This window comes from Jaculus jaculus, chromosome 4, assembly GCF_020740685.1.
Source record: "Jaculus jaculus isolate mJacJac1 chromosome 4, mJacJac1.mat.Y.cur, whole genome shotgun sequence".
Lineage (NCBI taxonomy): Eukaryota > Metazoa > Chordata > Mammalia > Rodentia > Dipodidae > Jaculus > Jaculus jaculus.
The window spans coordinates 59,985,149-60,000,606 of NC_059105.1; the positions used below are offsets into that span (position 1 = coordinate 59,985,149).

The window sequence follows — 15,458 nt, forward strand, 5'->3', positions numbered from 1 at the left end:
TTAATGGAATCAAACATTATATCACTCTTTGTCTGACTTCTTCTTCTTTTTTTTTTTTTTCTTTTGAGAGAAAGGCAGAGAGAGAATTGGTACACCAGGGCCTCCAGCCACTATAACCAAACTCCAGATGTGTGTGCCACATTGCTCACATGTGCGATCTTACACATACATCACCTGGTGCGTCTGGTTTATGTGGGACCTGGGGAGTCAAACGTGGGTCCTTAGGCCTCGCAGGCAAGTACTTTAACCACTACTTCTTCTCTGCAGCCCCACTTTTTTCTTTTTAAAGTTAGCACATATTAATTGCACATATCAAGGAACCACAATGGTATTTCCAACACAAATAAGCATGCACTGATTGTGCCAACCCCCCTTCTTACAGCCTCTCCACATCCCTTTTCCAGGATCCTTCCCAGCACTAGTCTCTATTCTATTGACATTTTTTCTTCCCTTTTTTTCTTTTCTCTCCCCTTTTTCACACGTGACGAAGAACATTTCATGTTTTTTTTTTTTTTAACTTAGCATGCTGTCCTCTAGTTCTATCTGTTTTTATGTCTGAATAATACTCTACTGTGTATATATTTTCTGCATCCATTCATCTGTTAGGCTTCTAGGATTATTCCCTATCACAGAAATTGTAGATGGTGCCACAGTTACATGACCAAGCAAGTATCTCCTTTATATATTGACTTCACCTCCTTTTGGTAAATACCCAGGAGTATAGTAGTACTCATGTGGTTGTATTTTGTTATTATTATTTTTTGGTGTGTATGGTGTGTGTGTGTGTGTGTGTGTGTGTGTGTGTGCGTGTGCATTCGTGTGCATGCAAGTGTTGATGTTTATGAGACTGAGAACAGTTTGGGGGTGTTGGTACGTAACTTTTCTCTTGATTATGAGAGGGTTTCTTCTTTTTCACTGCTCAGTTTGCCTGGCAACCTAGCTCAAGAACTTCTGGGCCATTTCCCTGTTTTTGCCTCCTGTCTTGCCCTATGCATGCTGGAATTACAGAAGCCTGCCATAGTTTCCAGAATACAGGCTTTCTGGACAACCAGTCCAGCCTATTAGTGAGCTCCATGCAGGAGAGGGTTATATCTAGAACCAGGCAATTATCCCTTGGCAAAGAAGAAATCCCTTGCTTCCACATGCCCAAGGTCAGAGTGTTTTCCTTCCATGACTCCTTTGGCAGAAGTGCCTGTGAGAGCACAAGGGCAGGAGCCAGCGAGCACTGGGGAAGGTTTCTCTTTGCTCCTCTTTGAGGCCATACACTTGAGAAGCAAGGTGACAGAGCATGACATCTTTCAAGGGCACCCCAGCACTTTTCCTTGGGTGGGCTAGCAGTGGGGCAATAGAGTTCTTTCCCTGCCCTGTTAGGGTCAGACACCTACATGCAGAGCTGCTGAGAACCATGTGGATGACTTTTAAATGCAGGCACTGGTGTGAGTCCACACACAGCTAGTCACACCTCTGATTTTGGTAGGCAGACTTCCTTGGTCTTTCTGTGTGTGGTGTCCTCTGAAGCCCTTTGTGTTGCAGCTACCATCTCCTACTTTTTAAGTCTTAGAACGTTGGTTCAACAGAGGTTGGCTGTCTGTTGCGCAGTGTACTGCGTGTCTATGAGTCCAGGGTGAGAATACCGGGCAGCAAGTGAGTGTTTCCTCTAACTATACCATTGTTGCAGTTCCCCACATCTTCTGAGCTCTGGGGTTTTCTCCTCACAATCTCCCATCGTACCCTACAGGGAGGTATACACCTGTTGCTCTGATTCTTCTCTGCTGAATAGCATGTGAGTGAGTGCACTATGCCTCTATCAGCCCAAAAACACTCTTCTGCGGATGATTTTTTTTTTTTTTTGTTCACTTAGCATGATGACTTCAAAGGTTCTAACAGGTATCAGTATTTCCTGACTTCTGTAACTGAAAACTATTCCCTTGTACAAACTCTCCACATATTTTGTTCATTTGTAGTGGACACTTAGATTATTTCTCTCTTTTGGCTATTGAGAATCATGCCAATATGAACATCCACATACATGTTTTTATATGGACATGTTTCCTTAGCTATAACTGCGTCATATGAATGTTATGCTTAACTTTTGAGGAAATCTGAAAATATTTTCTATATCAGCTGCACCAGCTCACATTTCCATTGCTATTGAGTAAGGCTTCCATGGCCTCAACATTTATTCTGACACTTGTGATGTTCCTTTGTGAAATTATACCTGTTCTAGTGGATATGAAAGAGTATCACAGTGGTGTCAATTGCATTTCCCTAATTACTAACTGATGATGGCATCTAGTCATCTACTTGTTTGCTATCTGTATGTTTTCTTAGGGTAAATGTCTTTTCAAGTCTTTGCCCATTTTATATTTGGGTTATTGGTGTTTTGTTGTTAAGTTGGAAGAGTTATTTATATAGTCTGGATATAAGTTATTATTTTGCAAATATTTTTTTTTCTGAAAAACTTACCTTCCAATTTTCTTTGATAATAATGCCCTTTGATGCTCAAAACCTTTTTTTTTTTTTTTTGGTTTTTCATGGTGGGGTCTCACTCTAACCCAGGCTGACCTGGAATTCACTATGGAGTCTCAGGGTGGCCTTGAACTCACGATGATCCTCCTACCTCTGCCTCCCAAGTGCTGGGATTAAAGACGTGCACCACCACACCCAGCTCAAAATCTTAATTTTGATGAAGCCTAATGTATTTATTTGTTATCATTATTAAACTACTGCCAAATTCAAGGTGATGATATCTTTATATTTTCTTCCACAGATTTTAAAATATTAGCATGTATACTGAAAGTATTGATTTATATTAATTTTCTTCATATTGTAAGGTAGAGTTCAACTTTAATATTTTACATGTTTATTGAAGAAACTATTCTTTCCTCCTCACTAAACAGCCATGTCACCATTGTTGGAGATAAATTGATCATAGAAGTATTGATATAGTTTTGGACTCCCAGTTCTAGGCCTTTGTCTCTATGTCTGCCCTTATGACAGAAAAACATTTTTTGAATCAATGTCACTTTTTGGTGATTATTAAAATCTGGAAATGTGATCTGGTCAAATCTGTTTTTCTTTTTCAGATAAAATGCAGGGATTCTTAAACCAGGGTCCCTTTACAATGCTTTATGACTTTGAAGATTAGACCTTCAATTTCTGCCAAAAGGTCATTGCTAATTTTTTAAAAATAGTAATTGCATTGACTATTTAGATTGCTTTGGGTAGTGTTATGGTTTGATGTAACATGTCCCCTATAGACTTGTATCTTTGAATACTTGTTTCCTAGCTGGTGGGGTCTCAGGAGGTTTTGGAACCTTTAGGAGGTGAGACATAGTTGGAGGAAGTAGGCTGCCCGAAGGTGAGTCGACCATAAGGGCTCCATAGCCTGAGCCCTCTGATCCTGACTAACTCGGATGTGGACAGGTTCCTCGGTGTTGCCACTGCCACGAACTTGCCTGCCATGATGGACTGTGCCCACTCAAACCACAAAGCAAAGTCAATCGTTCCTCCTTCAAGGCTTTTATTCCGTGTATTTTGTCACCTTGATGAGAAAAGTAGCTAATATAGGTGGCACCAGCCCCTTCATCTACATGATTCTTCAATTCATTGAAATTGGGGTGCTTTTTCACTTATCAAGGACTTGTTTAATTTGTTTCAGCCTTATGACTTTAAAAAAATATTTTATTTATTTACTTGCAAAGAGAGAGAAAGAGAGAGAGAGAGAGAGAGAGAGAGAGAGGGCACACCAGGGCCTCTAGCCACTGTCAATAGACTCCAGATGCATGTGCCACTTTGTGCATCTGGCTTTAGGTAGATGTTTGGGATTGAAACCTGGTTCATTAGGCTTTGCAGGCAAGCGCCTTAACCACTGAGCAATCTCTCCATGCCTGTCTTGTGAATTTTTGTCTTAAGAATTTTTGATTTTTAAAATTTGGTTCTATCTCTGTGTTAAGGCATTAAAATATTTCTTTGAGGGATTTTTTTTTTTTTTTTTGGATTTTGTTGAGTTTCTTTACATCAGCTGTTTTCAATTCTCCATGTGAGAGTGCACACATACCACTTACTATCTGCTCAGTTTCTGGACCATCAAGTGAGGTCCTGGTTTCCTGAAAATTTGTCATGCTGGGAACATGATGTCATTTGGGCAGGAAGGGTTTCCATGCTTACTAGGCCGGGTTCGTTTGTGCTTGCCTTTCCTCTCATTGTATCTTATTGTGATTTTCTGTAATTTAGATTTGAATGTATCACTCGCTTTCTTCTTCTATACCTAAGATAGAAATATACCTAATGTCACATGTTTTAGGTAGCTATCTTCCTTAGGACTTTAAATATGTTAGCATCATTATTATTGTTTTCTGAACAATCTGTAATTATCATGTTTTTTCTCTTTTTGATCTAAGAATTATTCTTTAGGTTTTTAAATTTTTAAATTTTTCTGTTTTATTATCTTTGATTTTGTCATTTAGTTCTATATTTGTTACATTGTGAAATATGTATCTACTTGAAACTTTTCAGTGTTGTAAAGGTCTGTGAGTGGCTCATCTTTATTGCAGATTATACTACTCAGAAATAGAAAACTTTTATATTCTAATTTAAAATATTTTAATTTATGTAATATTAGTTTTGATAGTTCTGCTTTCTTTTTTTCTGTTTGCCTGATATATTTCATGTCTTTACCCATGAAAGTTTTTATTTATTTCTAGTTAGTTATGACTCAAGTAAAACACAAATTAATAATTTTTTTAAAAAAATTGTTTATTTTTATTTATTTGAGAGTGACAGACAAAGAGAGAAAGAGGTAGATAGATAGGAATAATGGGTGCACCATGGCCTCCAGCCATTGCAAATGGACTCCATATGCATGAGCCACCTTGTGCATCTGGCTAACATGGGTCCTGGGAAATTCTGCCTTGAACCTGAGTCCTTAGACTTCATAGGCAAGTGCTTACCCATTAAGCCATCTCTCCAGCCCCAAATTAATTAAATTTTGTTGCATTTACAACTAACTTACAAGCTATATTTTTTAATTATTTTCTATTAACAACTTCCATGATTGTAAACAATTTTTTATTTGACAAAAAGGAACTAAATCATTTTGGGGGAGTGAAACTATTATTCGGTACATTCCCATCTTAGCATTTTGGCTTTTTGTGTGTGTCCTAATTTTGTATGCTTGTATTTCTTTTTTTTTTTAATTTGTGGAATTAAATTTCAGTCCCTTTTTCTGCTATTATTTTAGAATTTATTCCTACTATTCTCCTTTACTATGTCATTTTAATTGTGCCCTTATTTTGTTGAAAACATCAAAATGAAACAGAATCTATGGGATGCCTCTCCTGTGTCTAAATGTGAAAATTATCTAAGACATTTTCCTCTTTCCCTTTAATACTTTGTTTAGATAGTTGTAATGGTGGTACCACTATCATGTTTGAAATATGATATTCTCTCTTTTAAAAATTTATTCTTAGTATTTACATTATATTCTACAGGCATATTAGCAATGATGATGAGTTAAGATAATCAGTAAATTTTACTGACCTTATTTCTCACAACTTTTTTCTTGATCTTTTACTGAATATGTTCTAATTAGTTATATTTATTTATTTTGGAAATGTAAGATCAACATAATATTCTAATATCCCAAAGAATGTAGCAGATATATCTTTTTAAAAGAGAGTGAGAGCAAGAGAAAAAGATGAAAAAGAGAGAAAGAGACACAGAGAGAAAATTGGCACACTGGGGCCACAGCCACTGCACTGGAATTCCAAGCCTTGCACCACCTAGTGTGCATGTGTGAACTTGCTCTTGCATCACTTTTGTGCATCTGGCTTACATGGGATCTGGAGAGAGATCAGACATGGGTACTTAGGCTCTTCAGGTGAGCACCTTCACCATTAATCCATCTCTCCAGTCCCCCTTTTTTTAAGAGACAGTGAGAGCAAGAGTGAGAGAGAATATAGTAGATATTTTTGATAAACCTGTATAGTGTTTCAATGGCCCACCTCACTGTTTCTCTACAATTTCTCCACACCCTCCTGTGCATACCATGTATGTTTGTAAATTCTCTATTAGATCTTCCTAGATCACATGAAATTTTGAATATCGAAGTGTTTCTAATGTGATCAATTGTTCTTACGGTGGCTTTCTTTGCACTTACTCTGAAGTATGTTTTCTGTTCTCCTGGACTTAGGCTTTGGAAGGTCGAGTGTGGGAACTCTTGCAAGAAGCAGACAAGACAGCTGACGCTAACAGGGCTCAGAGTCAGGTCTATGATGCCATGGCCCAGACCTTGGGGGACGCATGGGCAGCCCTGGTCTCCATGCTTGAGAGAAGACGACAGCTCCTGAACCTGACTTCGGAGTTTTTTGAAAATGCTTTGGAGGTTGGTTCTGCATAAAATGTTTGCCTTCTTCATATCAGAGCAAATAAGTAGCACACTTGAACATGTTCTATTTCCACAAGATCAATGTCACAGCAAGGCATGTAGAATGCATTCAGGTCTTTGCCAAAAAAATTAATGTTTTGAACATAGATTTTTCAAAGAAATATTAAGAATAGTTAGTGAAAGTTCAACAAACATATTAAGTAAAAGTGAGAAATCTGGGTTGGAGAGATGGCTTAACCATTAAGTTGCTTGCCTATGAAGCCCAAGGACCCAGGTTTGCCAAGGACCCAGGTTTGATTCCTCGGAACCCATGTAAGCCATATGCACAAGGTGATGCATGTATCCAGATTTTGCTTGCAGTGGCTGGAGGCTCTTGTGTGCCCCCCCTCATAAGTTAATAAATAAATAAATTTTAAAAATTTAAATGTGGGAAATCTTATTTGTATATCTTTTTCATGTATTTCCTTCTGTAGAAAATAGTAATGCAGGGTTGGATAGATGGCTTAGTGGTTAAGGTGCTTGCTTCTGAAGCTAAGGACATAGGTTAGATTCCCTAGTACCCAAATAAGCCTGATGTATAAGGTGGTGCATGTGTCTGGATTTTGTTTGCAGTGGCTAGAGGCCTTGGTGTGCCCACTATCTCTATCTGCCTCTCTCTTTCTCTCTCTCTCTCTAAAATAAATAAATAAAACATTTTTATAAAAAACAAAATAGCAAAGCATTCAGGGAAACTAATTATCCTGATTATACAGTTTTTAGAAAATGTTGGTATGGAATTTTCTTGTTGGCTAAAAGCTTGAGTTAAACTGTCTACTGCTCATTTAACAAGGAAAAAAAAAAAATCAATTACTGAGTGTTCCATAGAATGTTTGCCTTGTAAGCAGAGCATTTTAGAGAGTACTTTCCAAAGGCACATAGTTCATTTCCATTTTAAAAAGGGAAGGAAAAAGTGCTGGACCAAAGAAGGTCATTTCCCTGTATAATTTTTCCTGAGTTCTGATTTTGTTTAGAAGTTTTCAATTTCAAAATGTGAAACTCAAAGCAAAATTTCAAAAGAGGTGTATTTGGTGTAAGGCAGTTATTAGAAGTTTCAGTATTTTGCTTCTCTGTCCAGTGGCAGCACACACTTTCTGATGTAAGTGGCTGCTTCTTTGTGATAAAATGCTTGCTTTGAAAGTGATGACATTTTCAGAAGGAAAATTCTGGAGCCAAATCTGAAATAATGAAGGAAAGAAGATTAGTGAAAGAGCATAACAATTGCAATAGACAATCTCATGCATCATGAACTCATTTAAAAGTAAAAAAGGAGAGAACACATTATTGTAACTTTCAAGATTTGCTCTTGACACCATTTGAACACTGAAGCTCAGTTCATTTTACAGACCATCTTGGGAAAAAGTTCCACACACAATCTTCTTTTTTGAGAAGAAATGAAGCAGCTGAAATACACTTATAGAAGCCAAATTACAGATATAGCTGATTCATTCCATCTTAGTAAGTGGGCATAGGTGTCAACTGCCCTGGAAACTCAGCTATTCTAAGTATAGAAATTATGTTCTTTTGTGACATTTGGTTCAATATTTGTTTCTCACTGTATTTCAGTGTTAATACTGGCTAATTTTCTCTATGATGTGGAAATTACTTCCAGATATTGCAAGGAGTAGAAGGCAACAGCCAAACGCCATCAAGCACGCTCTCTTCTCCTCACCCTTGAGCAAGCTTTTCTTAGTTTAGGGAAATGACTGTGTTCTATCCTGATCCGTGTTCTGAGCTTCACTTTGCAGTGAGCAGAAGGCAGTCTTCCACAGTTTTCAATGTCCTCTGTATCACAAAGCAATTTTACTCAGTGACTAAAAAGATGTTATAATCATAAACCCTTTGAAAATTGGTCTCTTTTTGTCATTTCCACCCTGAACAAACTGCAGAAAAAAGAAAAGTGTAAGTTTGCACAGGGACAGTTATCCACAAGGTAAAAGTTAATAAAGCATCAAGGTAATGTTTGCAGTCTTGCATGCTCATTCTTTTTAAATTTTTCAATAACAATCTAAAATATAGTTAAAAACTACACTGTAACTCTAAAATGCTCTAAAGTGAAAAACAAAACCAGTTCACTTGTTTTTCCATTGAAAATTCTCTTAGAAGCCGATCTTTCAAATCAGTTATTAGAATTTGGGGCTGGGAAGATGGCTCAGTGGTTAAAGTGCTTGCAAAGTCTGCTGACCCAGGTTCAATTTCCCAGTACCCATGTAAAGCCAAATACACAAAGTGGTATATTCATCTGAAGTTCATTTCCATACTCAGGAGGCCTTGATTTGCCAATTCCTTCTCTCTCTCAAATAAATAAATAAAAATACTTAAGCAAAAAGAAATTGAATGAATAAGTGATTTAAACACTGGGAATATGCTCCTCTATTGAACTATAGGTATAGCAGTTATTTTTTAATTATTAAATAACTATTAAAATTTACATAATACCCCACCACCACCTTCCTTTGTGTCCCCCTTCTCCATCCTCCTCCACAGGACTCCTCTTCTTCCAAACTATACTCCCTTCTATTTTAATGTTTTTTTTCTAGTCCTCCATCATCCATAACAAAATGTTGATGGACCTAATATTATGCAGTTCTTGTGCAGGTAGCAACAGCCACCTATCAAGTATGAAACTACGTGGAAATAAACATCAATACTTTTTTAAAGTTTTGTTTGTTCATATTTTTAATTTATTTATTTGAGAGTGACAGAGACAGCAAGAGGCAGATAGAGTGAGAATGGGTGTGCCAGGGCTTCCAGCCACTGCAAACGAACTCCAGACACGTGCGCCCCCTTGTGCATCTGGCTAACGTGGGTCCTGGAGAATTGAGCCTTGAACTGGGGTCCTTAGGCTTCACGGGCGAGTGCTTAACCATTAAGCCATCTCTGTAGCCCAAACATCAATATTTAGAGGGCAACTGGGTGGGCGTATACATTCATTTAGCCTTCTATCTTAGGTCTTATGAACTTCCCAGACATAGGGTTTGACCAGGTTTTCAGTATCAAGCATCATTAATTCCTCCCTTTCACCACTGAGCAATCTCCCCCCAGCCCTATGTATTTTAATTATTTAACAAAGAAATAGTTTCATATAGCTTATTCATAACATCTTTAGTTTTGAAATAGAGAAAATTTCCAGTTTTAATTTCTGTTAGTCAATCTCATTTTATCTATATAAACAATGCACAAATGTTATTGATAAAACTCAAATCATGTTACAAATTATAACATTAAAGGCTAAATTTACCCTCTGCTCACACATCCATAACCTCCTTCTTTCTCATAAAGGTAACATTTTGGTGTACTTCTTTTCAGACCACTATACATCTATATCTGTATGAAGATATATATATATATATGTATATATATATATATCTAGCTATGTAATATGTATCCACTGTTGCTTAGTAGTAATAAGGACATTAGAAAATAACTAAGAAAATTGTATTTTTATACCCATTTAATTACAGAGAAAAATAGTAAGTATATTTGTTTGCATTATTTCTGAGATCTTCACTTATAATTTTGTATAATTTTGTTGCTTACTCAAACTTTTGCTGGTTTCTTACTTTTTCTTATTCTTTCAACATTACCTTAGAATATTGGTAATGGCTGAATTTATGACCATACTGAAAGGATAATTTACATAGGATAAAATAAGTTGGGTTGAAGAGCTCAATAAACATTTTGACAATAAACCAGGTGACTCATTCTTATCAAACATAATATATGTCTATGTAAAAAACAACATCAAAAGGAAGAAGAAACTGACACTCTATGAATTGACATGTAAATCTACATGCACATATTCTAAGCCAGCACACAAACAAGCAAATATATGTACATACATGCAACCATTAATGTTGGGCCATTAATGCATGAAAAAGTCTATATCTTAAGAGGTAACATTGATTTTGATTACTTTCATGACTTTCTCCTGTATTTTGTTGTAGTTTGCTATCAAAATAGACCAAGCTGAAGATTTCCTCCAGAATCCTCATGAGTTTGAGAGTGCTGAATCCTTAAAACCCCTTCTTCAGCTCCATGACCATCACACCAAAGGCAAGTAGTGTGTTTGCCCTTCCCATAAGCTTTTAAGGATTTCCAAAGGTATTAATGTGAAAATTCTTAAAGATGACAGTAGTTTGACTTTGTCTATTCCTACCTTAAGAAAGGCACATAAGGCTTTACTTTGGGCTTTCTTCTGAAAGGAAGCCCTGGGTGGAAATGTCCCTAAGGTTTGGTAGAGGAGGAGCCTCCCAGCTGTTGGGTCTGATTCATTTTCCCTGAACACAGAGGCGGTTTCCACCTTGCGCATTCCTTCGTCCTCAGCATGCAGCAAGGTGGGCAGTATGTGTGTGTGTGTGGGGGGAGGGGGTCCTCAAGAAATGCTGCCTGGTTGAAATCAGTGCACGTTCATTCTAAAAGGTCAATGAATGCAGACCAGCCTTTAAACAGCAGCTGTGAATAAGGAAAATTCCTCTTTTCACAATCACCATAAAAAAGTGAACTCTTTCTGAAGAAACATCTAATAAAACAGCCCATGAAATATTTTCACAACTAATGATGACAGTCTAATTGCTAAACTACAGTTTATGTGCCAGGTTATTTCCACAATAGTTAGGCATTGGCCAGGACTGCTGTAAGGAAGGTGTCTGTGAAAGGCTTGTGAAATATCATATTTGTCTATGGAAATGAGGGAGACAAATGGGTAGGAAAAGTTGCTTCCTTTCTTTGTTAATGTATGACTGAAATGACCTCTTAAACTTATTTGTTACTGCTTTTGGTATTATTTGTCTCATTTTGAGACAAGAACTCCATATGAAGTCCAGGCTGGCCTCAAACTTGTAATCTTTTTGCCTCAGCCATCCAAGTGCTGGAATTATAATTTGCGCCATAATGCTCAGCCTTTATTGGTCATAGATTTAACTTGACTTAACTCCACAAACTTGATCAAGCTACAGCAGGAATAAATTGCATTTTAAAACCAAAAATAGAGATGGTATTTATATTACTCTCTAAAACACCCTAGATAATACATGATTATGAGTAATTCCTTGCCACAACCTTTCCCAAACTCAAAGATTATGACTCAGTCTTTCCAGCATAAATTGTTATGTAATCCTACCAAATACACAGATACAATTTTCACTGAGTGATGTTCTGTCGTACTTACCATTAGCGAGGATCATGGGCACCATCAAAGATTGAGCATTGAAGCAGCAGCTACCAGTTTTGACATAACAACAGCAATGGAGCTGGATCCACTGCTAGGGGACCAGTAGTGTGAGTTGAGTCCAGTACTTGAGGTTGGTTCTATGGTCTCAGTTCAATCTCCATTCAGCCAACCTCATCTTCACACAGCAGTTTTGTATCCTGAAGCCTGATGGTGACTGCTGCTGCTGTTAAGAGGCTCATTACAGAGGAATGAAATGGAAGAATTTCCCAGAGGGACTGTTAGGCTATGGCAATAGGGACTTTCCCATGAATATCTGGAGCTGGAGCAGGAAGGATAGAAGTCACTTAAATGCTTTTCTCTTCAGGCTATTGCTCGGCTCCTTCAAATTTAGCAGGATTCAGGGTACAATGTGCCAAGTGACGGAGGCACATGCTGCTTTTGTTTTAGGCCTGAGGTCACACTGTCCTGGCATTCAGCAAGCAGTGGAACTAAGAATATCTGGCTTTTCAGGATAGCCTTAAGAGTTCCCTCAGTCTCCTCATGGGCTAAAGGGATGGATACAAATGCTAGCTGGAAACAGGAAACATGTTTGATTTTTGTGGTGAAATGTCATTCCATTCTGATGGTATGTCTCTTGGGACATTTTTGTCTCCCTTTGTTGTATGTGTGGGCTGTGGAGGTAAATGGCCAGGGAAACTGGCTCCTATTTCATATGTCCAGTGGTGGCTTCAAGGGCTATGTCTGCATAAAATTGGTACTAATGAAATATACTGATCAGCAATTCAGTAGGATATGATTAAGATTAGCTGATTTGAAGTGCATATTAATGAGTGGAATTTCTGAACACCAGCTAAGGGCTTCATAACTGTTATCATTAAATTTAAGAAATATAATGTGAGTGAGCCAGCTTGTAGTTCTAATACATTTCTGAGTTGTTAATCAGTTGAGTAGCATAAGAAAAAATTAAAAAAGAGAAAGAGAGAATGATAAAAGCTAATAATGTTACTGGAAACTGTAATAGAACTTTGTTCTGCTTCTCCTTCTATTTCAGCCAGCTTCGTCTAGGCTAGCCTTCTGTTCTATTGAAGAGGGGAGAACAAGATGACCAGGGTGAAGCTCTGTCTTCTGAAATTTTAGGTGGCAAGTCAAATACAAGTTTCTTCATAAGGCAGTACTTGAGATAGTTCTAGACTGACATAATCTCCAATCTTCTCTCCTCTCTGTTAAAATGCTTGTTAAAATCTTTTCCAGAAAATAGTTTCCAGACTACTTGTCAACTTGGTCATCTTCAATTCAAATACATAATTACTAACCATAAGCAACCAATTTAAGGTTAATTAATAAAGACTATATACAAATGAAGTTGGCTATAACTTATTAAATAGCCTTCCTGAATTAATGCTGTCTAAAAAGTATCAAGGCCACAGTCTTGATTTTGAGATCGTGCATATTTCTTTAGTATTTCTATATTATTTTTACACATTTTTTATATCCTAATACATTTTAATATACTCAAACATTTCTCAATTATATACTTTTTCTTAAACTTATTTAATGAGTACTTAAAATATATGCCAAGGTAGAGATAATGGCATAGTAGCTTACATGAGTATATATGCTAGCAATGTTTAAAATGTATAAGACACAGGCCTGTGAAGGTAATTTGGTGGTGAAGTATTTGCCTAACACCAAAAATATTTTTATAATTTAAAACATTTCTCATGTGTATATACACATATATGGAATATATATATGTGTATGTATATATGTATATATATGTAATGCATAAAAATGTGATTCTTCCTGCCATACAGATTCGTAGGTATTATGTTCATTTTAAGAGGCCATTCAGAGTGCAGCTGAGGCAGTGGGGGAAGATCGCCCCAGCTGTTCCGCAGCAGGCATGGACCATGGAGCAGCTGCCCAAGAAGGACATTATCAAGATCCTGCAGGATCATGGCTCAGATTCATTTCTTGCAGAGCATAAATTATTAGGAAATTTTAAAGACATTCAATATTTAAACATTAAAAATTTTGCTGAAACAGCTAATAAGGAACATTTGGTTACAGCCTATAGTCAAGGGTACTAAAAGTATAAGTGTTTTCTGAGCAAGTGAAAAATGTGAACCTTAGTGAAGATAAAACCAAAGACATGAAGTCTGAGGAGACTCTGGATGAGGGTCCACCAAAATACATAAAATCTGATTCTTAAGAAAGGAGATAAATCAAACTTTTCCCAAAAGAGAGATGTTGCTCATTGCTGGTCCACAGCAACACTATAGGATGGCACTGTTTCTGATACTAATATTCTAACAAGCTTGAAGAAGAGGAAAAATGCCAAGCCTTTAAGTTTAAAGGTTGGAGGAGGCAGGGTTATCAGAGGCTAGGATGAAGTACTCTTGACTACGAGTAAAGGAGGAACAGCTCCAGCAGAACTAGAATGGGTCTATGGAAGGAAAGGACAACCTGACTCCAAAATTCCACCAAATGTAAAACTCATTTTTGAAGTGGAATTAATAGATATTGATTGAAATAGCAGCTACTCAGAAATCTGCAGACATCAGCAAAAATGATAATATCTGGCACTGAAGCTTATATACCTAATTAAAACTTATTACTATTATAAGGGAAGAGTCAACTGGAAAATTCCATGAGTTAAAACTTGTTTACTTGATCCCAATTTTTGAGAAATGTAATCCTTTATAAGTCTTATAGTCCCAAGTCTTTTACTATAGCTATGCAAAATATTAAAGAAAACTGTTTTTCCTTGTACCTCATAATACTTTTTAGACAGCATTGGCTCATGAAGTCTATTTAATAAGTTATAGCCTACTTCATTCATACACAGTCTTTATGAATTAACCTTAAATTGCTTGCTTTTACTTAGTAATTTTGTATTGGAATGTTATTTCTTTAGTACAATGAAAATTAGTCAAATCAATTAAACAATGAAAAACTTGTCAAATATCTACCAGCTTCCTACTAAAAGCCATTGTGCCAGTTAAGTATGGTTTTGGATATATTAGAAATATTCAATCTTTAAAATAAATGAACTGTAAAGATCTTACATTTGTAAAGGTTACCCTACAGCTAAATATTTTATCTGTGAGGAAAAGCATGTCATTTTGTATCACCTGATAGAAATGTAACTTTAATAAAATACAATGTAAGAAGCTGACAGATGAAAACCATAGTGAGGTAAGGGAAGCTCTTGTCCACTTAAGAGGCCATTACACTAGCAGGAGTCAGTCTGCTCACTGACTTTGTCTGAGGAGGCTGTATGCCCCATTGAAATGTGATTGTGGTTACATTCCTTTAGCAAAAGCCAGAACAGAGAGCCAGAAAAAGAATACAAATTCAGGCTAGAGGGATAGCTTAATGGCTAAGGTGCTTGTCTGAGAAGCCAAAGTTCTCAGGTTTGATTCCCTAGAACCCAAGTAAGCCAGATGTGCAAGGTGGGGCATGTGTCTGCAGGGGATTTTTTGCACTGACTGGAGGCCCTGGTGCTTCATTCTTTCTATCTCTGTCTTCTCTCTGTGTCTCAAATAAATAAATAAAAATATTTTAAAAACTACAAATTCAACCTGTGCCTAATGAGATGCATTTTAAGGGACCTGAACAGTTTGGTTTGACCCACTTTCAGTCTCTAACACTCTGAGGCACTAAGGTTTACCTTCCTCTGTTCTTTGTAAAGTCCAGTGTGTTAGTCAGAAAAAGGACAAAGAAAATATGATGTAGAAATTTTATTGCCTGCCCAGAATCCCAATGTGTGTATGTTTGTGTGTAGCTATTCAAAATATTATAAAGGCTGAAGAGATGGCTTAGCTGTTAAGGCATTTGTCTGTGAATTCTAAGGACCCA

General features: G+C 36.9%; 1 protein-coding gene and 1 pseudogene across 1 annotated transcript in view; both read left to right on the top strand.

Annotated features, from left to right (window-relative positions):
- The window catches only part of Ccdc141 (coiled-coil domain containing 141), a 197,855-nt gene that overhangs the window by 42,441 nt on the left and 139,956 nt on the right, over nt 1-15,458 (top strand). Inside the window, exons 3-4 of the mRNA XM_004660290.2 lie at nt 6,194-6,385; nt 10,372-10,480. Of these exons, the coding sequence (XP_004660347.2) occupies nt 6,194-6,385; nt 10,372-10,480 (301 nt within the window). The remainder of the gene's footprint in view (nt 1-6,193; nt 6,386-10,371; nt 10,481-15,458) is intronic.
- LOC105944127 lies at nt 13,379-14,128 on the top strand (annotated as a pseudogene).